The sequence below is a fragment of the Rhamphochromis longiceps genome, linkage group LG22 (genome assembly GCF_057381845.1).
Source record: "Rhamphochromis longiceps isolate RC_006_pf linkage group LG22, R_longiceps_female_GT1.1, whole genome shotgun sequence".
Classification (NCBI taxonomy): Eukaryota; Metazoa; Chordata; class Actinopteri; order Cichliformes; family Cichlidae; genus Rhamphochromis; species Rhamphochromis longiceps.
In genome coordinates this window covers 35236596-35262097 of record NC_140577.1, presented here as the reverse complement: position 1 = coordinate 35262097, position 25502 = coordinate 35236596, and the positions used below count along the sequence as shown (strand labels likewise).

The 25502-nt window shown below is 44.0% G+C and overlaps 2 protein-coding genes across 6 annotated transcripts in view; one reads left to right on the top strand and one right to left on the bottom strand.

Annotated features, from left to right (window-relative positions):
• The first annotated feature begins 2572 nt into the window (after positions 1 to 2572).
• Positions 2573 to 6205, top strand: LOC146644411 (thioredoxin-interacting protein-like). The gene is made up of 6 exons (XM_085395510.1): positions 2573 to 3822; positions 3976 to 4051; positions 4155 to 4302; positions 4392 to 4751; positions 4831 to 5133; positions 5221 to 6205. Exons 1-6 carry the CDS (start codon positions 3567 to 3569, stop codon positions 5266 to 5268), a joined length of 1191 nt encoding a protein of 396 aa, XP_085251636.1. The 5' UTR covers positions 2573 to 3566; the 3' UTR covers positions 5269 to 6205.
• Positions 6206 to 16343: 10138 nt separating this feature from the next.
• The window catches only part of gatad2b (GATA zinc finger domain containing 2B), a 43387-nt gene continuing 34228 nt past the window's right edge, over positions 16344 to 25502 (bottom strand). For 2 of the 5 annotated variants that reach the window (XM_085396722.1, XM_085396720.1), the window contains exons 7-11: positions 24417 to 24789; positions 23604 to 23806; positions 22906 to 23010; positions 22573 to 22783; positions 16344 to 21805 (exon numbers count right to left, since the gene is read on the bottom strand). In XM_085396722.1, coding sequence (XP_085252848.1) covers positions 21669 to 21805; positions 22573 to 22783; positions 22906 to 23010; positions 23604 to 23806; positions 24417 to 24789 — 1029 coding nt within the window. In that variant the 3' untranslated portion in view covers positions 16344 to 21668. The remainder of the gene's footprint in view (positions 21806 to 22572; positions 22784 to 22905; positions 23011 to 23603; positions 23807 to 24416; positions 24790 to 25502) is intronic. The other 3 variants (XM_085396723.1, XM_085396724.1, XR_014909368.1) reach the window with 2 other exon arrangements.

Below are 25502 nucleotides of genomic sequence, written 5' to 3'. Positions count from 1 at the left end.
TCACTGGTTAGGGTGGACCACACAGATAAACATGGATAGGAGTAATCGGTATAGTGTGAGTACCGTGAGGTTCTGTGCATACCACGAGAGGGCTTTAACAGAGTTTCTTTTTTTAAATTTAATATTTTTTTAAATGAATGATCTCTGAAAATCCCTGAACTCTATAAAACTCACAACATGAGGTTTTCAGCAACATTTGGAAATTTTAAAAAGAGGGAGAGATCTGGAGCAAAGAGGCAGAGCAGTTACCGCGACGATGAGCTCAGGTGGCATGGAGGAATTCTTTCCGAGCATCAAAAACAGCAGCACTTGTTACCGTAATCAACATTAAAACTTCCTGTTCAACAAGCTCCAGTATGAGGAAAAGCCAGCTGCTCGCATGCAAAGTGACAGCAGTGAAAATGAAATGTGCAGGTGAACAATTAACTTTAGACTTGACAGTTAACTGAAGCCTGCAGCAAGCAGGCCTGGGTCTAAAGACGGTCTTCATTAGAACATGACAGGACACGCTCCAATAATTTGATAAACTCTCCATATTACTGTGAAGCACTTTGGTGTGCCTTCGGGTTTTTAAATGTGCTATATAAATAAAATTGTATTGTAAACCCATGTGTTTCAGAATCTGAAGGCTGTCCTGCCTGCATGGAAAGGACTGCAGCTGATCGCTGTAAGTAGTGTTTGTGCGTCTGTGTGTCAAAGTGGTCATGAACCAAGGCTGTCAGGATTCTGTGTTCCTGTTTAGCTGTGGACATGACCAAAAAGCAAGCCATCCCAGTGGGCTTCTCAAGCAACCAGCTTAGAAGAACCTGTTGGGAACATTTCCTGAGGGGTATATGAAAAAGCAAAATTCCAGGATTAGTGACATGTTGAGGCTTCACTTTCAGGAAGGTGTCGCTCAGTCACTTTGATTCAATAAAAATGTATTTCTATAAGGCCAGTTCACAGTAAAGGTGCTTTTAATGTAAAAGAAGCTCCAGCAGAACCAGGCTCAGGGGGTGGCAGTCGTCTCCTGTGACTGGTTTGGGGTGAGGGTAAACGATCATGATGTCGTTGCTATAACGACGCCTAGCCCATTGGGGCAGTAGTTGAGTGTAGTGACAAACTGTAGAGTCGAGCTAAGCAGCTGACATATTCAACACAATTGATGTCACTGACTTCACTTAGTGACGGTGCTGCAGTCATTCTGTGTCTGAAATCTGTTCTTTTCCTTTCAGGAGTGGATCAGTGATTCCTGAGAGGAGACGGTTCTCCAGGTTGACGCTGGCTTTGGAGGAAACGTGTTGTAACCTTTGCAAATGAGGATTTAATAAAGGATGTCGTGTTACAGCAAACCTTGACTTGGCACTTGTGTTTGGACCTTGTTTAAGTCTTTGGCTTGCAGAAACAAGGTCAATGAATACTTGGTGGTAATACATTTTAAAGCTCCGTACTTCATGATGATTTTGGGACATGGATGTCTGAGGGTTGATGTTTACACGTGTTCAGGTCTGATGGTTCCAGAACCTACTGAGGGACGTGGGGATTTTTATTTTATCACTGACTATTTTTAAAGAAAAGATCAAGGTTTTATTTTTAAAATCTTGCCTTGTCATAGATTTAATTCCTGCACTGTCCTATTAAACTTGAGACTAGCACTCACTGATACTGGGTGTTTGATCTTGATGCAGAGGGCGCTGGTATACTGTAGTAGCTTACTTTCTCCACTAGGAGGCAGCAGTACTCCATTAGCTTGAACCTAACAAGTACAACCTACAAAAAGTAGGTTGACGTTCACAGAGCTCAGAACGGCTTCGTGCAGGAACCAGACACCATATCGACGTTCCTAAGAAAGCTGCTGGGAGTTCTCCAATACTAGGTTTAACCTAGAAATGGCTAGATTTCTCCATGGGCTGTCATGAAGCTGTTGGGACAGGCTATTTTAACATCTTCTAGACTAGTGCTGTCAAACATGAGGCCTGGGGGCCAGGAAAACCCCAACCCAGCCTGCTAGGTTGGGGTTTTCCTGAGGCCATACATTTTCTTTAGTCTATACTTGTCTTCACAGGTTTTAGTTTTACTTTCTTTCTCATGAAAACCTCCCATGTGTCCACTAACAGTACACCAAGGTAACTACATTTTCAATGTATTATTTTTGCACATGACTAATTGCAGGTTAAGCTCAGAGTCATTCGCTTTCTTTCTTTTGCTACAGGAAAAACTGAGAAATGTTGAACCTGCTGCTCTTTGTCTTATGTTAAAAGATCTTATTGATTGCACGTATAGTTGCACTCTTGCCACTGACTGAAATTAGTTTGACTCATCCATGTAAGGTAAGAGTATAAAATGAGCTTGACATCCCTGTTTTAGACCAAGACTCAGTATTATACTTCCCTTTTTAAATGCTTATATTGTACAAAACACTCCCTTATTTCCCTGAAGCTCATATAAAGGATATCCATCCAGTTTTAGCCCTCTGTTTAGTGTTGACCTCGAAACCTTGAGCGTTCGATTCATTCTTTAAAACAGCTACTGGACAAAAAAGGCTACAGTGAAACTGAAGATGTTCAAAAATTAAATATTTCAATAGGTTTATAATTTCATGTGCCTTATGTATTTTTGTTTTTGGGGGTGATTATAATCTGTTTCGTTTATTCTACTTTATCAAAGTATTTGGTGATACTGTGAGCTTTCTTTTTTTGCCTGTCCCGTTTGGCTCTTTCGCCATCAGAATTCTTGTCTAAAGGCGAAGAAAGATGCCCAACAGATTTACTTTACCAAATGGACCATCCCAGCCTTGCCATAATGATTGATAATTGATTCACCTTTTATTGTTTATTTTATTTTTACTTGTTAAATACGGGACAGACTTGACTGGGGAAAAGAAAGGGGAAAGAAAAACAGCGGGGAAGAGGGACGGAGATAAAGGGCAAAAAACAAAAACCAACAAAATAAGCAGACAAAAAAATACAAATATCAATCACCTGTTGAGAAAGAAAAAGAGAAAACAGGCAGAAGAAAGAAAAGAGCAACATAATAAACAACATCGCGATGATCTATGTGAATATAACAGTAAATACTAAATATTAAACAGCACGTAAGATCGACAGCGCACAGTGTGCTTTGCGGTAGGAGCTAAAAGGGTGTCGTTTGTGATACTGTGAGCTTTCAAGTTTCCCCTACATGTGATACTGGGTTGACTCATTGTCAGGCCAAGATTTCACACGTTTTAACGTGTTTACTATAAATGCAATGTTCTCTCTGTGTACTTCCAGTTTCCTGTGCGCGCATCTGCTGAGCACGCTGTACATTCTCCCAGCCACGCGGTGTACACGCGTTGTTTCGTTGCGGTGATTGGGCAGGGCTGACACAAACAAAGTTTTCTCCACCAATCAGAGCGGTGTGCACGCACTGAGCCATGCTGTTCATTCTGCCTCCTCGTGCCCCGCTCATAAAAACTGCCTCCTCCCTTTGTTTACAGCAAAGTGAATCGGTCGCTCGACGTGTTTGGATTATCGGTCGTTTCCAAGGGATTTATTTGTGAAGTTTCACGATTCAGCTCATTTTGTCCATTTTCGAGGTCGTCAATCATGGTGGCGATGACGAAGAAAGTTAAAATCTTTCAGATAATCTTTTCCGATCCCAGTAAGAGTTTTTACTGCGGCGGAGACACGGTGTCCGGCCGTGTCGAAGTGGAAGTCAGCGAAATGATGCGGGTGTCCGCGCTGAAGCTTCTGGGTCTGGGCTGCGCCAAGGTGGAGTACGCTAAAGGCAAGCAGCGGTGCCGACAGGAGGCCGAGTACCTCAGACATGAAACGGTCCTGCGGCTGCAAGACCAGCCCACAGGTACGGGAATTACCTTTATGCTGGATATCCTGGAATGTGTGTTCGACATTTACCGGCTTAAAACATGTTTGTGGGTGTTGTAAGAATTGTCAGGGCAGCCGTGAAACCTGCTGTGCATGAATATTGCTGTAAACGGTTTACTTTCTTTTCCAGACTCTGACGGCTCCGTGGTGTTGAGACCTGGCAACAAGTACGAGTACACGTTTGGATTCGAGCTCCCTCAGCAAGGGTGAGGATGCGCTATGTGACGCATGATTTTCCGTTATCTAAAGAGATGCAGTGTGCACCTCTCCACCGACTTACAAGTGATGGAGCAATAACGGTTCTTACAGGCAACTGGTGTCGTCATACAAGGGGAAGTTCGGCTACGTCCAGTACTGTGTCAAAGCCCTGATGGAGAGGCCGCAGCAGCCCGTGCTAGAGTGCAAGAAATGTTTCGAGGTGGAGGAGCCACTGGATGTCAACACCCCAGACCTGCTGGTGAGTTCACTAATGCCAGAACATAGTCAGTGTTTTTGTCATTGAAGCTTGGGACTGCATAACCGAACAGCCTTTCTGCTGCTCTTCAGTCTCCAGCAGGTGGCATGAAGGAGAAGAAAGTCACCTGCATGTTCATCCCTGACGGTCAGGTGTCATTGAATGCAAAAATTGACCGGCGTGGATTCTGTGAAGGCGAAGAGATCTGCATCAATGCGAAGTTTGAGAACACCTGCTCCCGCATTGTTGTGCCCAAGGCTGCCATCATAGCCAAACACACCTACCAGGCAAACGGCCGCACCAAGATCCTACGCCAGAAGCTGTCCTCGGTGCGTGGTAACCACATCATCTCTGGGATGTGCGACGCCTGGCAGGGAAAAACTATCAGGGTACCGAAGATCAAACCATCCATGCTGGGCTGCAACATCATCCGCGTGGAGTACGCTCTGATGGTGAGCCTTCAGTTTCTGAAAGTTTTGGTGTTTATCTCGTAAACATTGGTGTTAATAACTGTGTTTTTCTACATCATAGATTTACGTACACATTCCTGGTAGTGACAAGCTGATCCTGGAGTTGCCTTTGGTCATTGGGACTGCCGGTCTGGGCAGCCGCAGCAACAGTGTGAGCAGCCAGGACAGTTCAGCCAGCACTGCCTCCCAGAGCTGGGTGTCTCTCAGGATGCCTTCTGAACCTCCGAGCTACTGCGACGTGACCCGGGACTGCCGCCTAGACCAGCCTCTCACACCTCTCCTTGATGACTTTGACGGCGATGACAGTCCCATCTTTATGAACGCACCAGCCTTCCAGTACCCAGCGCCGCCAGCCTACAGTGAGGTAAGCATCTCTGGTAACTTAAAAGTGTCCTGTTAGTAAGAAGTTGCGTTCCTTGAGATAACTAAAAGGAATTACGTGTTTTTTCAGGCGGAGGAGGAGTTCAACGGCAATGCTCGCATGCTGCCGGTCTGCTGAAGTCCACCAGTGGGAACCGTGGAACTGTGGTCCACCTGTTAAGGACCAAACTTGAAAACAGGCAGAAGGTCTGAACTCCAGAGGAGGTTGGATGGAGAAGTAAAGGCACGAGTGTGGAGGTGGACTGAAATGTTGGTCGTTTGTTATGTCAGCTGCCTTCAACCTGCTTCATCGCTTATGAGTCTTCCTGCTCGTGCTCCTCAGACCAGAGATGTTGAGGCCCGATGGCACAGTGATATGCTGCATTTCTGAATAAGCTGCCCTTTCCAGAGACTCTCCATTTACAGCCACTATGACTTTGTTACTGGGCCGAGCACTGGCCTGCTGTGGCACCGTGGCTTTTTCTCATTGCACTCCAAGCCTGTATTTTTACAGGACTACTCAAAAGGAAACATCCTTTTACCAGTCCACTCAGTTTGCATCGCTGTTACGAAATTGTTGGGAACACTGTTGCTTTTCAGAATCACAGCATGTAAATTTCTTCCTTAAATGTCAGTAGTGTTACCAGTGTTTGAAAAAAGTCCTTTATTCCTATATTGTTGCACTTTTTGATCGCTTTTGACTCTCCTACTGCCCAGAAGACTGTTCAACTGAACAATGTTTTTGATGTGGAGATATGCAACTTCCACCAACTTCCACCAGTCACCACAGCTTGGTGACTGGTGCTAATTACTGCGAGTGCCGTCCATACCACACGCTCTCGATGGAACGCACTTTATCTGAGGGTCCTTGTATCTGATCTGCAGTTGTCCCAGACAACATTTCATTTAAGAGTTCCACTTCTGTGAATTCACAACTTCTGTTCTTTCAGGGCACAGGGAAATCACTGTTAATGACTCATTTGTGAGAAAATATGTTTGTAATACGCTCTTGATACGTGCAGATGTTTTTGTATGAAACCCTATGGGTTCTTTTTTTATTAAAAACTATCCACTCACTTGTCTACCTCTTCCTTTTTTCTTTTTTTTTTCTGGTTGTCAGCTAAAAAAATTTAATCGCTGCAGGTTTTTGTTCCGCTTGCACAAACTCTTTGCGCAGCGAGCCGATGGAGAGGTCTTTAATCGCGTGTGCCGTTATATCTGCCCGTTTCTGTGAGTCGGGGCGTTTTCCCTGAGTAGATGACAACAGAAACAAAGATTAATACAATAAAGGCGTTTCGGTCAAAGAATGGTACTAATTTATATTTCTTTGTATTAAAATGTAATATGGACCTTTGTCATAGAAATGCTGGAATAGATTCCACACACTGTGGAATCTGACAGGGGAAATTAGTCAGTGGTTTATGTGACTTGCAGCAGTGTGGCTGAATCTATTTGGTTTCTCTTCCACAGCATGTCTTCATCCTGTCTTCCTTCTCTCACCCCAACCAATCACAGCAGATGGCCCCGCCCCTCCCTGAGCCTGGTTCTGCCGGAGGTTTCTTCCTGTTAAAAGGGAGTTTTTCCTTCCCACTGTTGCCAAAGTGCTGCTCATAGGGGGTCATATGATTGTTGGGTTTTCTGTATGTATTATTGTAGGGTCTAGCGTACAATATAAAGCGTCTGGGGCGACGGTTGCTGTGATTTGGTGCTGTATAAATAAAACTGAATTGCATTGAAAATATTTTTCTTACACTTTTAAATGATGTTCTCCACTCTATACTACGTGCGTCAGTAGCCATTGCGAGCAACAGATAAGCAAAGTTTGTTTATCCAACAGTGCCTCTGACAGGCTCAGCTCATCTGCTGCTTCACAGCCAACCAATGGCAAACGACGAAAAGTCATGTTTAAGCTTCTCAGAGGCAGTGACATTTCCTCTGCTCTTTTCCTCTCCCTGGGAAATGACTACTGGAGCCTAATTGTTATTAAAAGTTCACAGCTTGACTTTCAGCCAAGTGACCTTCACACATTTGGCAAACACTAATAAACACAGTTTGATATTAGAAATATGAAACTATGGATGTAAACTTCATAACAGGGAAACAAACCAGCCTCGTGTACAAGGGTGACCAGCAAAATGCTTTTAAGCCTCAAGAAGAACGACTTTATTAGTATTCTAATATCATTATTAAAAACAATAAAACAGAAAGAAAACCATCAGGAAACACTTTTCACTGAAACGTATCAAACACACATTTCTTTTTCTTTTAAATTGGAAAACCTTTTTCGGACTAGACGTGTATCCAGCTTTTGGAGCCTTTGCTGAAACTTTCCACCTTTTCTCAAAACACAACCCAGAGCAGTTTCACGAAACAAAGGACTGTTTTGGAACATCGAATCCAAACATGCAGTCTAACCAGTGATCCGTGTCTCCACAGCCAGGTGGCTCATTCCCAATATCCCGTTTCATCTAAACGTAGTAAGAAGGGTTTAAAAAAAGTTATTATGCTACAACAGTTTTTTCCACGTTACACCGGCCACACATGCTTCCTGTTACATTCTCGTTCATATGTATATTTAAGTCTGTCTTTGCCAATGTATTTTAATTCAGGTGTTAATAGACATGTTTTATTAGAGAAACACATGATATATTTAACTTCATATGGTTTAGACTGAAAAAGAATTATAATGAAATTTAGTCCAATTTTTAAATGCATTTTATTTTGTCAATTTGTTACCTTTAAGCAAAATATACATATAATATGTTTTATTTTAATTAGTTAATTGGGCAGCCCGAGCACAAATGTAGGCGACTCGCCTCATATAGCTGCCAGCTGGTGGGGACTTACACCACCAGCGTTTAGTCGCCTACAGGCTTGAGATCTCCACCCCTGCCTCAGGTGACCTCACTGGGGCTAAAGTCTGGTAAATGGGCTGATTCTTACACAGCACCTTTCTACTTTCCCAGAGAACTCAAACATACAACATGCCTCAACATTCACATTCATTCGTACGAGCACTTGTTTTTTTCTATGCTTAAGTGCTTCCACACGGGACACCTTTAAATCCCTGAAAATGAGTAATTATCTGGGTCCAGGCTGTGGGTCAGTCTTTAAAGGCAGACATTATGTTGTTACAAAAAAGGCCCCACTTATCAAGGCCATGAACACAGGAAACTAACTGGATTTCCCATGAGTATCATCTCAGGCCGACTGATTTTTCATACTTGGAACTCTTTTGATTCTGCAGTTTGGGAAACCCTGAAAGGTTTTAGGACCCAGGGGGTCAAAGTGAGGGCAGCAGGTGCTTTCTTCTGTCCTGGTTGGTTTTAGATGAAGGCACTATTTTAAGCTTGATTCTGAGATATGAGCTCTGAATCACACTTATCTGGAGTTGGAGGTTTCCTGCTGGGGACACTGAGGTGTTATCAGGTGATTGCTACATTGCTGGCAGGCTGTGCCATTAAAAGAACTGTGTGGGTCTTTGGTGTTGTGCAGATAAGGCCTTTTGCTCTAATAACGCCTTGTTTTGCAAACTCTTAATAATAAAATGATATAAAGATTTGACCTCTTTATTCCGGACTCGTCCCTGGATGAGTTTTTAACTGGAAGTTTGTTTAGTAGGATAAACACCTCAGTGTTACAGATTATTTCAAATGAGCCAACATTCTTCCAATCTGTGGCAGATTGGAAGAAGTTGATTTATTGACCCCTGACCAGCCCTACAGGAATTCTCTTCTGGAGTTAGATTCAGATTAAACAGTTCAGCTAAAAAACAAATTTCATCTGAACCAACTGGAGCCTGCAGTGCCTCAGACGCAGAGACGGTGAGGACAGCAGGAAACTCATCGGGGCTTCACTCCCTCCTATTAAGGTCTGCCTGACTTTGGATCCACACTTTTCACCGTCTGAGGTCCATCAAGGCGTTCCCGAGCAGTAGGGCAGCGAGCTGGGGGGGGGTTTCTAATGACTTCTTCAAAAACAGGCTCCTCCCATCTCGCCTCACTGAGGCTAACATTTGTCTTTAAGGCAAGAAGAGGAAGACGCCGACCCTGCAGGCCTGTTCCACCTCCATTGTCGTTCCAGTGCAGAAGCTCAGAGAGACACAGACGGAGACTTTGCAACAACTTAATAACAACAACAAAGATTCGGGCTGGCAGCGCCGAACCCTCAGGAGATCCTTCATAGTCATAAAAATGAATAAAACTAATGATGATAAATCTCCAGACATTTGCATTGTGGCTCATTCTTAAGTTTCACTCTGAGAGATGAAGTAAGGCTGATGAGAAATGTTCTCATGTTCCAGGCATGTGTGTTTGCGGGCAGCTACACCATCATGTCATAACTCGGCGCACGCCTCGAGCCATCCCCAGACGCCAGCTGTGATTGGCTGAGAGGCCAGAGCACTTGCCCCCTGTCTGACTGAATAAAGGCTAGCATTCACGAGCTGCGTGTTCACACCCACCCACCAAGACACTCACAAAATACCAGTAGCACAAGTACACAGACACACCCGCCGGTTTTCAGCAGATCGCTGTCTATTTCCTCATCCGCCCATTTGTTCTCTCAGCGGAGGCGGTGATTCACCACAGGAAGTTCAGTTTGCTTACTGAGCGAGTCTAGTCATGAGTGGGACATCATGATACAGTTGCCTCAAATAAACACTGATTGCTGAGGCTCTTCCAAAAAAGCATTGAACTGTAAAACCGGCCTCTTTAAAGCCTCCATTTATGATGCCTTCAATCCAGTTAAGGGGGCATAAAAACATTATTTCTCAAAATGTGACCAGGTGCACGATGGCGACAGTACAAAGGTTAACAGGACAAGTCATTAGGCCTTCTTATTGTTTTAGACAGGAATGATGTTCAAGCAGCTTCATCTTTTCCCAGTTTTCGATTTGGAAGTGTGACAACAGAAGAAGCTCTTAACTGAACAGAACTCGGCCTTTGTGAAGCCTGTTTCAGGAAAGGGAAATGTGCTTGTGCAAAGGCAGAGAAACAAAGAGAGAACTGACCACTAAAGGAGAAAAGTGGCTGAAAGACATTTCTTCACATAACAATTATTGCAGCGTCTGCCTTCCAGTATAAAGCCGCCTGGAGGCGACCGTGGTTGTGCTTTGCTGCTTTGCTGCTTTGCTGCTTTGCTGCTGCTGAACTGACACAAAAGTTGCTCCTCAGGAACTGGACGAGTTTCCTTCATTCTTTCTTTTCACAGTGTCAACCACAGGAGAAAAAAGTCCTCTCTGTTTCCCCCAAAACTTGAGGACTGATTGGCTGAAGCCTGTTGCTAAGTGTTCTGTGATTGGTTGGAGTCCTTGTTCATGCGTGGGGCATGCACACAGGGCATGTGGGCGTCTTCGGGAGGAATTTTGTTTTTCTCATGGCTCCTGGGCAGGACGGGGGGGACTTTCTGCTTCCTGCTGCTTGATCTGCTTTCAGTTTTGATATTTTAGTGGGTTTTTGCCAAACTTACTTTTAAATGGAAGCGAATAAGTGTTGAAAATGTTACAGGTTGTTCCCTTTCAGGGAACTCTGACTGTCAAAAAGTCACATGGGTTTAGTCAGCGGAGTCTTTAATATGGTGCAAGCACAGGTATGTAACTGTAAGTCACATGGTTAACCATGTATTCCTACAGTACTGTATTCTGCTTCATATCCGTGACCAGTTTGGAGTCACCAGTTAAACTGGCATTCATGCTTTTGGGTGGTGGGAGGAAGTCAGGGTCCCCAAAGGAAGACAACACAGAGGGCCCACCCACTGTCTGTCCTGGGAGGAGATACTCAGAAAACAAAGTCAGCAGTGATAACAGTGAACAAGGTCATCGCCATTACAACAGTTACTTTATTCATGCATATTCTAAAGAAACAGTGAGAAAGAATAAAAGCCTGGAAGCTGAACCAATGACAGTTTTCCTTGTTGAGCGTTTTGATCAGTAGCTATAGCGTTTGCAGCATTTCACTCACTGTGTGGGGAACAGCAATGTGCACAGACAGACTCGTCACCTTGACATCCACCTTAATCAGCCGTCTGCCACCTGCGTGCATGCTCGCACTGAAAAACAACAAGCAGGACAGAACATGAATCGGCAGATATTTTGAAAATACAGATAAAACCGCACAGACGTGAACACTTGTGTTTTTGGGGAGAGTGAGGAAGACATAAACTCTGAGGCCGGTGGAAACAAACCGACCGCAGGATCTTAACCTTCCCGGCTTGTGTTCCCGGCAGACGCTCCGCTCTTTACCAGCACCGATCAGCACGTTTTATGTGTGCAAGAACAGATTTGATCATTTCTGTGCTGAGCAATGTTTTCCAGAATAAACAGACTTTGGTCTGGGAACCTTTGTTTGGACTTCAAGCACATTCAAACAACTGTGAGCAGTTTGAAAAGATTTACTGACGGGCAGGAGAGAGGACGTTAGCAGTGACCAAAGTAAGGTGAATGTGTTTCGCTCCAGAGTGACTGAGAGCGTGCACACAGCTGTAGAGCAGGTAAGCCCTTTCATTGGCTGGAACAGGAGAAACAGACAGCAACAGATGGATGCCCCCCGAGTTATTATCAATGTTAATGTTTGTCTACGGTCTCTGTGGTTCATTATCAGCCCTGCTGCTTGTTCAGTCTCGTCCACTCTGTGTATCTTACATGGAGATGTTTGCCTTGTGAGGAGTCCGTGACAGTTTACGTTAAAAAAGTGAGGCAAATATTAGGATTAATTCATGAATCCTAATGAATTATTGTAGTGAGCAGCTGCATACGATAGATGTGGCTTAACTCTTTATTCTAGAGTATATTACAGTGATGGAGGAAGGCCTAACTGCGTATTGACTTGTGCACATGCAGACATTAAATCAACGTCCAGGTGTGTGTGCCACTCAGGCTCGACGAGGCTGACAATAAGGAAATGACTCGCTGGGAGATTTTCTGACGTTTGAAGGTTGTTAAAGTGTGACAACAGAGTTCAGTCCATTCAGCACATAGATGATAACAGACAAACACAGAGCAAATGTAGATGAGCGATGTTACTGTTTCACTTAAGGGAGGCTGTGTGGTTTGAAGCACTTTGGAAGGTCGCACTGCACTATAGTTACACACTCGAGGTCGTCCACCTACCGTGTTCCCGTCCTTCAGGCAGATCTATATGTAAACACTCAGAGAACGTCATGTTCCACACGTTCCACACAGAGCCGGCCCCGCCCACCGTCACATCATGTACTCTATTAATGCAGCTGTTCTCCTTTTTTACAGGTCACATGATTGTGGTTGTGTTGTGTAATGACTGTTTGCGCTCTAGACAAAAGGGGAGTGAGATGCAGCTCGTTGTTTTCCTGCATGTGCACAAAGCCTGAAAGACTTCATCAACACGTTTAACTGGTAACAGTACGAGTTCAGTATGATGGCAGAAACAGATATGTGACACTTGTTTATTACCAACTGTCCAACGGTTCCGTGTAAGCACGGGCATTTCTGCAAACATCCTTAAGTAAATACATGTCTGACAGCCTTATTTTTAGAAAAGTCTATTCAAACTATGCATCGCCGTTACAGGAACCTTCTGATACGCTCAAAGGAGGCAGGAGCAGGAGTCAGATAAGGCTGTTAGCGAGCGCTCAGTAAATCTGCTCTGGGCTGGGAGCTGATTCTGTTAGCAGTGGTCTTATGACTTAAAGAGCCATAAAACCCACAGAGCGCTTTTTAGGATCAATGCTACAATAATATTTAATATTCAGGCAAAAACCATTTCTATTCTATTCTGCTTTGTAACTTTGCATGTTCCAGTAGATGGCATCTCAAATGCAGTATGGCAGACAGTCAACATGTCACGGTATGACACAGCGCAGAAACAATACTGTAACAGCTGCTCCAAATAATGTGTGTGTGTGTGTGTGTGTCCACCAGCCCTGATCCCTGCATGTACCGGTTCATTCAAAGCAGCTCACAGAGGATGGCTGTTTAGTCAACACTGAAAAATCAAGAAATGACATCATGAAACAAGTTACAGTAAAAACACATTCGTCGGTGCTGAAATGGAGAGAGCTGGGTTCAGATTGAGTCCTGATCAGTCTGCTTCATTCTACTTTTCCTGGAGGCTCTTTCAAGCTCTCCAGATGGAAACTGTTTCGACACAGGTCAAATTTCAGCTGACCCGGGAAATGGTTTGTTGCTCCAGGCTGCCACCTAGTGGAGAGTACTGCGTTGTGTACATGATATAAACGCTAATCCAGGGGTGGGGATCTCCAGGCCTCGAGGGCCGGTGTGCTTGATCCAACACAGCTGATTTAAACGGCTAAAGAATCAGAATCAGAGAGACTTTATTTATTTATCCCCAAGGGCCAATTAAGGTACAACGGAGCAGACGTTAAAGATAAGGGCATGGCATAAACAGGCCAAGAATGAGAACCTGGATGGTTCTGGAGGTGGTGACCACAGTATTCACAGAGGCCATGGTTTTGAGGCCCTGCCAGGCTGAGTGGAGGTCCCCTGTGGTGAATTTTTTTCCAACAGTGTTTTTATACTCCAGTTTAGCAGTTTTTAAGGGGCTCTTGACCTCCCTGTTGACCTCCTTTTTATCCAGAGCAGAGCCGGAAAAGAAAATCCTCTTTTTTTTAAATTAAGGATTTCCTTGAGCTCCTTGGTGATCCAGGGTATGTTGTTGGGGTAGATGGAGACTGTTTTTGAGGAGATAATGATAACTTGAAAATTAATGAAAAGACCAGAGGAAAAGTGGTCGGGACAGATCGGCTGAAAACGCTGCCCAGAGCGTCGCTGAAGAAGAAGAAGAAAGCTGAATGACGTTGACACTTTGAAGCAAATTGTTTCAACCTTTATTAAACATAGCTTGCAAGAGATAAATATTACAAAGTTATTTCCTCCAAAATTAGCTTATTTTTTTTCAATCAATGCATAATTGTCAATCAACTGGCAGTATTCAAACAGCATTATTTTCTTGACGTTTTTTTTGAAGACCGTTAAATATCAAGTATGTGCAAAAGGTCAGGATTGATGCAAGTAAAACAAAAATTAGTCTGATTAGTCTCTGGTCCGTTTTATCATTCGTTCCTACTTCCCAGATATTTAAAATTGTCAACACTATGCAAAAAGAAACAATGATTTTGCAGTTAAATCATTCCCTGCATTAGCAACAACAATTAATAGAAGATAAAGCCAAACAGTACAGTATCATACGTGTTGTATGCTGGTGTCGGCAGAAAAAGTGGTCACTGATTCAGGGCGAGCGCTTCTTTACGAAAAAGCTAAACAAACAAAAAGTTTCAACAGTTGTAAGAATCTGCGTCTTAGTGGTTCGTGTCGATCCGCTGTCTGCCTGCGTGTAACAAACCGGGGAGCAGTAATCGTTTCCATCAAAACACAGAAACGTAATTACGAGAGGTGGTTTCGCCAACGTGACGGCGTTCTGACAGTGAGGGCTAGGCCCACCGAGTCCGACCAATCAGAGTGTTTCCATCAACAAGTAATTTGAAGGTATCTAAAGTTTAATGCGTCGAAGTATTCAGACGGGAGTTTCAGACCATTCTGATCTGAACCAGTGAGCACTTCCCTGCAAACGCTAACTAGTTCAAAATAACAGCAAATGCAACCAGCAAGGCTGCTTCAAGAAGCAGAACGGGCGAAAGAAAAGGAATCCCAAACATTTTGCACATTTGTTACACAATAATACACAGTGATCACAAAACGAAATGACAAGCTTCACAATATTCATGGCTTTTTGTTTGCTTTTCTACACAATGTACAACCATTTAATTTCTTTTTTCAGTAACGGAGGAAAAAATGCATATGTACAATAAGTCATTATCACTTAAAACCTAGCAAATATTGTGTCATTTATTTCATAGTCAATATTTTTTTTAACTGCGACAGAAAGAAAACAAACAAATCCTTAGAATAAAGAATGACTTGAAAATCTAAAAAGTGATGTTGAAAAGAACAAAGTTCAAATACAAAGATGTATAAATGCATCTGCAAAAAGAGAGACGGGAGCTTATTTTGTCATTTAAACTTTAGCTTTGCAGCTAAAGCAGATCGGACCAGGAGTTGGAGCAAAAATAGATTTCAGGTATCGTTTCGCTACATCCAATTTCAAACGTTGTCTCCCATTCAGCTCAGTCTTTATACACATAGTGCCAGCTCACAGCAGGGATCTTGGATCGCTCTCTGTGGACTGTTTGTCACTGGATCATTCTGTAGTAGTGACAGGCAGGTCTGGATTACTTGGACACAACCAGAACGCACAACAAAACAAACAAACAAACAAACAAACAAACAAACAAAAAAACCGCACAAACACTATACGCGTGTAGACGATGCAGGGCTTATTGGAGCTGAGCTTTGAACCACAGATGGATTCACACGGAGCTTCATGAGAGTCGACTCAGTACCGATACTTGCTTAGGATTCGTTCAGTAACACTGTAATAAAAGTTGACATTACTGTATCGTACAGCCTTTATGAGGCAGCGCGTTCACTGCAGGGCGACAGGCCTTAGACTGTTACAGCACCCACCTTCATATTTAAGCAAATTTGAGAAACTTACGAGAGTATCAGCCACAATCTGTGGATTTGAACACTGAAACTTCTATCCCTGTGTCAATAACAATATAACACACTTTGATTGTTAGTAGGCTATAAGATGCACATGTGAGAAAACAGCTGAATTAGGGAGAGGGGAAACTAACAGCTCTCAAACTGGGCATAAGAGGAAACACTGACCTTTCCATGGGTCATCATGTGAACTCCAACACTGTCCTGAGCTGTGAAGAAGCTCAGGACAGTGTTGCCTTCTCTACTGTCGTCTGACCATTCAAAGTGCTTTCAGATGCAAAACTCATGTTTTTGGATAGTTTTGCTTCCCACTGTGTTCAACACTCCTCTGTCATGATTTGGTGCTGCTCTCTTTATGGATCAAAAATCGTCCCGCGTGCAGCTTACAGGTGATTTTCTTGGCTGGTGGGCTCATTAAACAGGAGAAGACTACTGTGACCGACCTGCAAAGATTAGCTGATGAAGTGCTGACGTACTTTAGAGAGAAGCTCTTTTATCCATTTTCTTAAAACTGTATTTTTGGTCTTAACTGCTACCATCACTTCTCTGGCTCGTACATTCACATGTGCCTTTTACTTGAACACAGCAGTGCTTTAAGCTAAATGCCAATGTCAAGTTGCAATATGTGAATCATTTTTAAAAAGGAGCAGTTCATGTGGATTAGCAAACACTTTTCAATGAACTGAGTGTAGTTGTGCAGCTGCTCAGTCATAAACCAAAGGATCAGAGAAACAACTGTAATCTGTGACATTCAAACACCGTACACAAACCGAGGTAAACGTTTCTGTGAGAAACATCAGCTGGTACCCGAGAGCTGAAGAAATCCAACATGGCGGCCAGAGGTCGTGTCAGGTCATGCGGAGTCCTTTGCAACAGGTCAGCCATGTTTCACTACACGTTAGTCCAAGGTCTCTATCAATAATCTGAATCTGCCGGGATGCTGTCGCAGATCATCATCAGTAATCTGCATGCGTCAGACTCCTGGAGGGCCAGTGTGCTGTGAATAATACTGCACGTTAACTGAACACTGCTCGAAATAGCCGAGTGTTGTCACCAACAACACCAAAGACTTGACCTGAACACGTTCTCCTTGCGTAGATTATGAGAGGGTTCGACTGCAGTCTGAATGATGTGTTGGTCATATAACCTGCTGTCTGCACAGCCTCATTACAGTTATGAAGATTGCTCATGTTCCCTCCCAAACCTTCAACACCACCATCATACAGTTATTTCCAGAGGTTTTTGGACCATGAAATTTTGCCTTTCACACAACGACAGTGGACTTGAAACCAAATCAACATGTGACAAAACCAGACTTTCTGGTTTAATTGACAGAAGTGTTGCATTGACTGTTGACTGACTGATTCTTCAAGGGTCAAAAGTAACTGGACAACTGACAGACAAGCAGATTCGTGGTCAGACTCCCTCATTGTTCCCTGACAAAGGAGAAAACAGATGTGGAATTAATGGTGAATGTTGAACTTGTACTTAGCTGATCATGGGAACTCTCAGCATGAAGGTGGTTACGCTCCATCAACCAGGACAGATGAGACATTTACAAAGAATATCTAAAAGAGCAGGTGGAGGCAGTGTTGTGGCATACGTATGTATGCCTGAAAACAACTTATTGGTGACGTGACAGAAGCATCAGGATGAATTCTGCAGTGTACAGGATCTCTCTGCTCAGATTTAGCCAAATGCTCCAAAACTGACTGGATGACACCTCAGTGCACATGGACAATGTCCCAAACATACTGCATGAGCAACCCTAGAGCTTTTCTGAGACAAAGAAATGGGACATTGATTGAGTATTGAGGCAAATCTGAAGGCAAACACACACAAAAAGCAGCTGAAGGCAGCTGGAGTGAATGGAATAACGGCCTGGCAGAGTATCACGATGGAGGAAACAGCTGGTGATGTCCGTGGGTTCGAGACTTCGGGCAGTCTTTGACAGCACAGGATTTCAGTGAAGTATTAAAAATAATCCGTACATTTAAAATTACAGCAGTCTGTCCAAATACTTTTGAGCCTCTGAAAGATGTAAAAAAGATTCAACAGGTGATGCAATATTTTTGTTTAAACCCTTTGAATTAAAACAAAGTCTGCATTTCAATAACACCTTGATTTCAAATCCACTGTGATGGTCCACTAAGGCAAGATAAGCAAAAAAGAAAGAAGAAGAAAAAGTTACGTTTATGGGAAAACGAGCTTTCTGCCTGCTGTCTGTAGGCAGCCAACCACAATCTAACACTGCTGGTTGTGACAGCTGTTGTTAGGTCTCAAACTAACTGTGATGAAGCAACTGTCCAACCTGTGTAAGACAGATTGGGTTTGGGCAGGTTTAGAGGTTTAGTCCGGAGCAAAACCATCGACGTCGTCATGAAAATACTTCAAATGGTTTGTGAAAACACACACTTGCATGATAAATAGATAAAAGTGGATTAACACCATCAGATGCTTAGTTCTGTTCATTTGACAGCACCGCAGTTTTCAACCCGTCTCAACTCCACAACTATGTTGGAAGAATAACATTTCCTGACACTTTGGAAACTGCACATTACTCTGCTGCAGCGTTGAGAGCTGCTCATGTAAAAGCCCAGTGACAGTTATGTCACCAACTTTCACCGTTTCTTATCCAGAGCACAGCGAAGATGGGCCTGGAACAGGCGAAGAGTCTGTTCGTAATAACATTGAACGATTGGTTCTTCTCACTAGTTTCACTCTCATGCCAAAAGTTCTCCATCTGAACGACGAGTGCTGTCACTTTAACCAATGGTAAACATTACCGATCCTGGGACTGAGATGGAATTTAGTTTGCAATAAGAACTCTGTAACTGATGTGCGACCAAAGAACAACAACAATGGATCATTTTACACAAACACAAAGGGGCAGCTGTAGCTCGGGAGCTCGAGCAGGAGGTCAACTACTAACCAGAGAGTCGGTGGTTCAATCCCTGGCTGCTCAGGTCAAACATCCTGGGGCAGGATACTGAGCCCGAGTTGTGCCCGATGCATCCATCACAGTACGAATGTTAGAGAGAAAACGCTTGAGCAAAAAGAGAAAAAGTGTTTGGGTGGATGAGGTTACGTTGTATAAAGCGCACAGAGTGCTCAGGTACAGTAGCAAAGGGCTGCGTAAGAACCGGTCCATTACCAACGGCACACTTGCTGCAGTGATCTGTCACATGAGTGAGAGCGGGGTGCAGGCCTGACACTGGGCTCTGTAAGGGTTATGTGTCAGAATATGAGTGGAGTAACTCCATCTTCTAGATACATGTACAAACTGGGCACCAGTGAAATGAAAGCTGGGACTGAGGTCCAACATTTGCAGAGAGTAAATTAGGATTTAGTCATTTATCAACAAGTTGAGTGTCTCTTTCAGCTTTTCTCCAAACTTTATTCAGTGTGTTCGATAACTTCTTTGTGCATGTTTCAAAGGAGTAACAACTGGAGCATGACTGGAGGTGACACACCAGCAGCAGAGCAGGTGGCCTACTGATCGGAAGGTTGGTGGTTCGATCCCCGTCTGCTCGCCAAATATCCTTGGGCAAGATGCTAACCCCAGGTTGCTCTCCGATGCGTCCATCGGAGTGTGAATGTGTGTGAATGTTAGTCAGACAGCGCTTGTGTGATTGGGTGAATCACCGAGTTGTGTAAAGCGCTTTGAGCGCTCAGATAGAGCAGAAAAGCGCTACCAGTCCATTTAGCACTGGTCATGCTAACATGCTAACTGAGCTGTTTCAACAAAGAGACGTTCCACACAAACCTGTTTTCATCGACTTCCTCCTGTTCATGTTGTCAACAACAGAACAAGTAGTGACAAATAACGCCATCAAGACCAACGTCAGCTCTGCTGTGACTTCAGTGAGCGCCCTCAGGGATAGAAGCAACATGTAGTCATCCTGTGGTGGCTTCAGGTAAGGCCTTTGTTAAGAAGCCCACAAAGTGTTCAGCTATGTCACCAACTTTGCCTTGCTTGTGTCATCACAGCTGACCAATAAGAGTGGAGTTGGAATTTTGGAAGGAGGGCTTTAAAGCGACAGAAACTCAAACGGAGCATTTGTAGAAGTGCAGGATCATAAAGTGTTTTTGAACATTAAAAGCATGTAAACATCTTTTGGGGATTATGAACATGAGCCTGTAAATAAAGCAAAACGAGAAACACAAAACACACCTCGGTGAAATCGGAGCGTCTCACCGGACTCTGGTTAGCCGTCAGCCAGCATCCAGACCGCAGCCACTCTTAACTCTTCTCCATACAAAAACATCTAATTTGAAATATGCACAGTGCTCCTCTGGAGAGGAAACGTGTGTGCAGAGCAGACACACGATGATTGAGCCATGCCTCTCCTTAAAAGATAAAATCCACGTCCTTTTTCTCTGAAGCTAGGTATCTATACATAATCCATACAGACATTTTAATAGTTTCTGTTTTATGTTGATTATTATCGTCTCCGGCAGCTGTACCTCTCAGGTACGCAACCATTTTATTAGGAGACGCCGCATAAAGTTTAAACAAACAAACAAAAAGGGATGAGGTAGGGATGGGAATAGTAGTTAGGGTTTGGGAATGGGTGTTGCACAACATTTAGAAAATAATCTAAAAACCAAAATATAAAAAGAAGAAGAACCCAGATTTGTAGTTACAGAGTCTGTGGTTTGGACGCACAAAATATGCTTCCACCTTTAGCTTTGAGGTCTTTTCGCTCTCTCAAAGAACACGCGATGCCACGAGGAACAGCGGGGTGAAAGGGTTCAGTCTGTGCATACTGAACAGCCGAAGGTTTGGGGTGGGGAGTATGGGTGAGGTGGTTTAGTAGGTCACTGGGAAATAGTGAAATGGGATGGGACCAACAGGTTTCTGTCTGAATGAAGAGCATCAGCAGCCCCAATACTTGGCAGGTACACAGACGACACACTCGGCCTGTCAGCTTCCGTCTCGCTGGAGCTTCGACTGACTGCTGGTCTCCTGAAGAGGCAGATGGTAAACTGCTGTGACTGTCCATCGTGATTAGTACAACTTAAGTATCATCCAGCATAAAAAAGTGTGTTACTGTTTCAATCTGAAATGAAGAACCTGATAAGAAGCTTTTCGTGAACGACGGTGGAAGCAAAGGAAAGATTATCCGAACGCCGATCACATAGGATTTTCTTTTGCTTTCGTCTGTCGCTCGCTTCCAGTTCATTAACTCTGTTGGTGGCAGAATCTCCGGCGCTGTCCTGAAACTTAACTTTAGCATATCAGAATTTTGGCTGTGTGTCGCTGTGAAGCAGGCCCTTTTAGGGAGATTGTACAGGTGTGGGTGCTCTGCTGCTCCCTCCTTCCCTCCCTCCAGCTTTTCCATTTTTAAAATGGGTTCTTCATCCTCTTTTCAAGAGCATGCAGAGCCTCAAACTGTCTGTTTTTGTACCCATCGGGATTTTCCACTGTTTCATCCAAGTCGAGACTATTTTACAAAGCTTGTAAGTTGCATAGCAACCAGAACGCATCATCTTGATCTTCTGTTACTAGCAACAATCGCAGCTAAGCTGTAGGACAAATTATAAAGAAAAAAAAAATCCTATATGACCTTGGCCTAAAGAAACCAACAACGACAGGCCGTCACTACCCAGAGTCAAAGATAAACAGCAGAAAAACAAACCATCAAAAGGAAAAAGCATAATGAGTAATAGTAACAGAAGCAAATATGGTAGTTGTGGGAATAATAATGCTACCACCAGTTATAATAAGGGGAATTATAATTCTTAAATAGACTGAAGAAGAAGGATTTTACTATATTAAGAGCATGTCAAATGCACTGGTCGTTTAGAGTCCTTGTCCAACTTGGTGGGGTTTTTATGGGTCAGTTTAAGGTAGGCACATGGACAGGCACTGCATGCGATGAGAGGTGAAGAGGAGAGGGTATCGACTGATTTAGGAGTGCTTCGGTATGGTTTAGGTATGAAGATGAAGGTGGCTTCAAGGGGCAAGAGCTGGACAGGGCTCATTTCTGTCCAGTGATCGACTGCGATATGGATCGAGGCGGGATCATGTCCAACAGGTACTCTCTCTGCCGGTCTGCTAAGCTGGAGCTCTTATGGGCTCCGACAGCCGCTGGGTTCAGATAGGCAATGTTTAACCCTGTGGAAGCAGAAGGACAACATTCAGAGAAGATGCACTTTGTAGAGTTTAAGGCTCAAACATTTGTAAGTGACCTTTTGTTTTGTTGCTATTGACATGAACTAGCCTTATTTTCTTATTTTATACGGTTACTAGAATTTTTTGAATGTAAAGAAACAGCAATAAAACTACATCGATACAGAGGTGGACACAGCGAAACATCTGCGTCCTCACCTTCTCCCGTTTGTTTGAATGATTGACCCCAGATAACCTTCTCTGGCATATTTACCGTCACACCTGCCTCACTCTCATTCACATCCATGTAAACAAGACTGCACTCAGAGTTGTTCCCAGGCTTATATAATCCAACTGTCACATATTCTGCACCACCCTCACATACTCCTCTGTCTTCGTGCAGTATCAGTCGACCCCACCCCTCCACCCCCCAACACCCAATCATATGCTTTCTATAAAGCCACAGTGTAACTCGTCCTGACCTTCTGACTTGCTGATAGCCACGTCTCTGCTTAAGCTAATGTTAAAGACCTTGGTGGATGCTGATTTGAATGGCTGGTTGTCGCCTTCGCTCTACACCCCTGCAAAGTTTTATCAGAATTCATTCCATAGTTTCTGAGCTGTCGTGTTTACAGACAGAAAGACAAAACACAACGTCCTGGGTGGAGCTAATAAACCTACGAATGGCTGATGTTGACTAAGATGCACGGCAGGAAACAAAACACACACACGGACCCTCACCCATCAAGCAGAAAGGGCAAAGGTGTAGGTACCTGGGATGTTGTAGATCTGCCGACGGTTGTCATGCTGCAGTCTGTTACTGCTGCTGTTGCTGCCGCCTCCGCTGCCGCCACAATGCTTGGCACTGGTCATGCCCATGAGGCTGCTGGCCACAGAGAGCTGGGAGGCCTGGGCAAAGTTGGACAGGACCCCTCGTGCCGAGTTCGACAGCCCTTGCTGCAGGGAGGCCTGAGGCTGGGGAGCCTAAGAACCAGAGATTTGCTAGTTATTGCTTGAAGCACATTTGGTTTGGAATACATACACACGAGCACCATACATCTCCTTATTCCTTCCAAATTAATAGTGGACTCTCTGCTGGAACATACCTGGCGGAGGGCATGATGTCGGATCATGGTGTCAGACTTGGAGGCGTTGGTAGGGACTGAGCTGGGAGAGAGAGCAGCCTGCTGCTGCAGCCTCTGTTCAATCTCCTAACAAGAGAACCACATTCAGGAGTCTTGTGCATTGGTGCCACCATGTACTTACATTCAACGACTCCACAATCACTACCAAATACCCCAGCTATGTTTGGGAGTTTAGGTGTGGTAACAAAGAGACTGCAAAGCAGGATTACATCTTATCTGAGTAACTTCAGCACTAATTCAGGGTTTTCAGTACTGAAAAGCTCTGGAGCACTTTTAACTTCCTTTTTAAAATCAGCTGCTCTGCTCACAGCAGACTTATTTATCCAGATGCTGCCAATGCCATCCCTGTGATGTGACCATGCAGTGAAAACCCTGGGTTAACCTAGCTAGCTGACACCAGCTTTTTAGGGTGAAGCCAGGTGAGGCTCTGCTGAGTCAGAACGACAACGTGCTCATTAGTGACTCGGATGTTTAAAAACATGAAACGCAGTCCCAACTGTGTCCCTATTATTTATTTATCACTTTGCTACCAACACCAGACGACAACACTTTGTGTGGCTAGACAGTAAAATTGTGATAGCCACACAATCTCGTGACATAAACAAACTTAAGTGAGAGTAAGAATCAGCCAGCATGATGCAGGTACATAAGCTGCTAACCTGCTCCTGTTGTAAGGCCTTCACAAAGGCATTCTTCAGCCTGTTGGTATGCTCTGCCTTCAAAGCCTTTTTCTGATTGGATGTCATGCACTGCTCGCAGAGGATTCTCCCACTCTTCTCCTGCTTCCAGTGGGGGGTGAAGTCAGTTCTGCACTGGGCGCAGAAGAAAGGCTCCAGACGGGCCAGCGTCCCTCTGAGTTTACCTACAGACAGGACTCCGTTAACAACGACAGAGCTACAGCGACAGGCGGTGCTCGAGCAGACGCACACCCAGAATTTACTTTAAACCTTAAAGTCATCACAGCACTCCTGACACAAACTGAAGGCACTTTGTTCTGCTCTTAGTGATTCAAGCACAGCTGAGCAGACAGGTGCCAGGTGTAGCCTCCTGTATTCAGACCTTTAAAGGCTGACAGGGTAAAAAGGCAGTGCTACAAGGATGGAGCTGGATTCAGGGACAATGATTTCTCAACCATGACCGCACATACGAGAAGAACTTCCTGCTTCTGGCTCTGCTAAGCCTTGATTGGTTATTGCGATGCACAAACTATGGACAGAAGAAACAATAGCACCACCTGCTGGGGAGATTTAGTCAGCACACAAAGTCTTGGCAAATTTTTATAATTATTATCAAAATGGTCTCTGGGTCATGCTCACACAACCAAAGGAGTTTGGTGCAAACACACAAACGCTTACGTATTTATTTAAATATACCGTATTCATGGTTTGTCTGTCAGTTCAATTTGACGGGTTAGGTATAAATCAAAGATTTGCTGCAGATGTTTCCTCCCCCAATATCTGATATTTACTTACCCTGACTGTCGAGCACACTCTGCACCACCTCCTCGAGGCCCACCATGTAGATGAACTCACTGTTGGCAGCAGAGGGCAGGAAGTGCAGGAGAGGGGCTGGGGGTTTGGGTGGAGGGATCTCCAATAAGGTTTTCTCCAGCTGCTTCCTTAGGGCCAGCTTGGCTGCTGCCTGACTGCTCGCCTGGTCTGCCATGGAGCTCACCGCTCCGCTGGCTGAACCAGACATGGTGGACGGGCTGACGGCCGAAGCTCCGCCCAGACCGCCGGCCCCAGCTGCTGCTGCTTGCATGTGGGCCAGGTTCATGTACATGGCACTGGAGCCTGAGCGCTGGGAAGCTGCCACCTGACTGGCCTGCAGAGAGATATACACCCTCTATTAGAGCAGGGCGATATGGCCAAAAATATTTATCACGATATATATTTGAAAATTTGCGATAACGATATAACTGATGATATAATTGATGCGAGACAAAATACAACTCCACAACATTACTAGTGCAAAAAGACAACCTTCTATTTATTTTCACTTAAACAAGAAGCTGGTTTTTATGTACATTAAAGCTTTATAAAACTGTAACAGTGCAAATGCAAATTCCTTGCTGAAAGTTTAACCAAAAGGCATTTCCAGTAGAAATGGGCTGACATATCCTGAGCATAACCATGTATAATATCCACTGAAGTTAAAAAGAGGTGCTTTGCAACATTAAACTGCAGTGTGCAGTACGCATTTTTCGGACCATAAGGTGCACGGGATTATAAGGCACATTAAGCGAAACAAAGCAGTCAGATAAATCAAACTTTATTAAACTCATTCTTCTTGCTTCCTCCACTTCTGTACCATTGATTCATTAATGTTGAATTCTCTGGCAGCTGCTCTATTCCCATGTTGTTGCAGTATATTAAAGACTAACTTCGTATTGTGGATGGATTTTCTCAGTTGTTCTCCTGACTGAAGTTTGGTCCGTTTACAGCATCCTGCCATGCGATTGCATTTGTCTCTAACCATCAGGAACCTTCACGTTAACTTTTATAAGTGGAAAAGTGTTAGTGTTCGTCCTCCAGCTTCACTGTTTATGTTATGCTAAC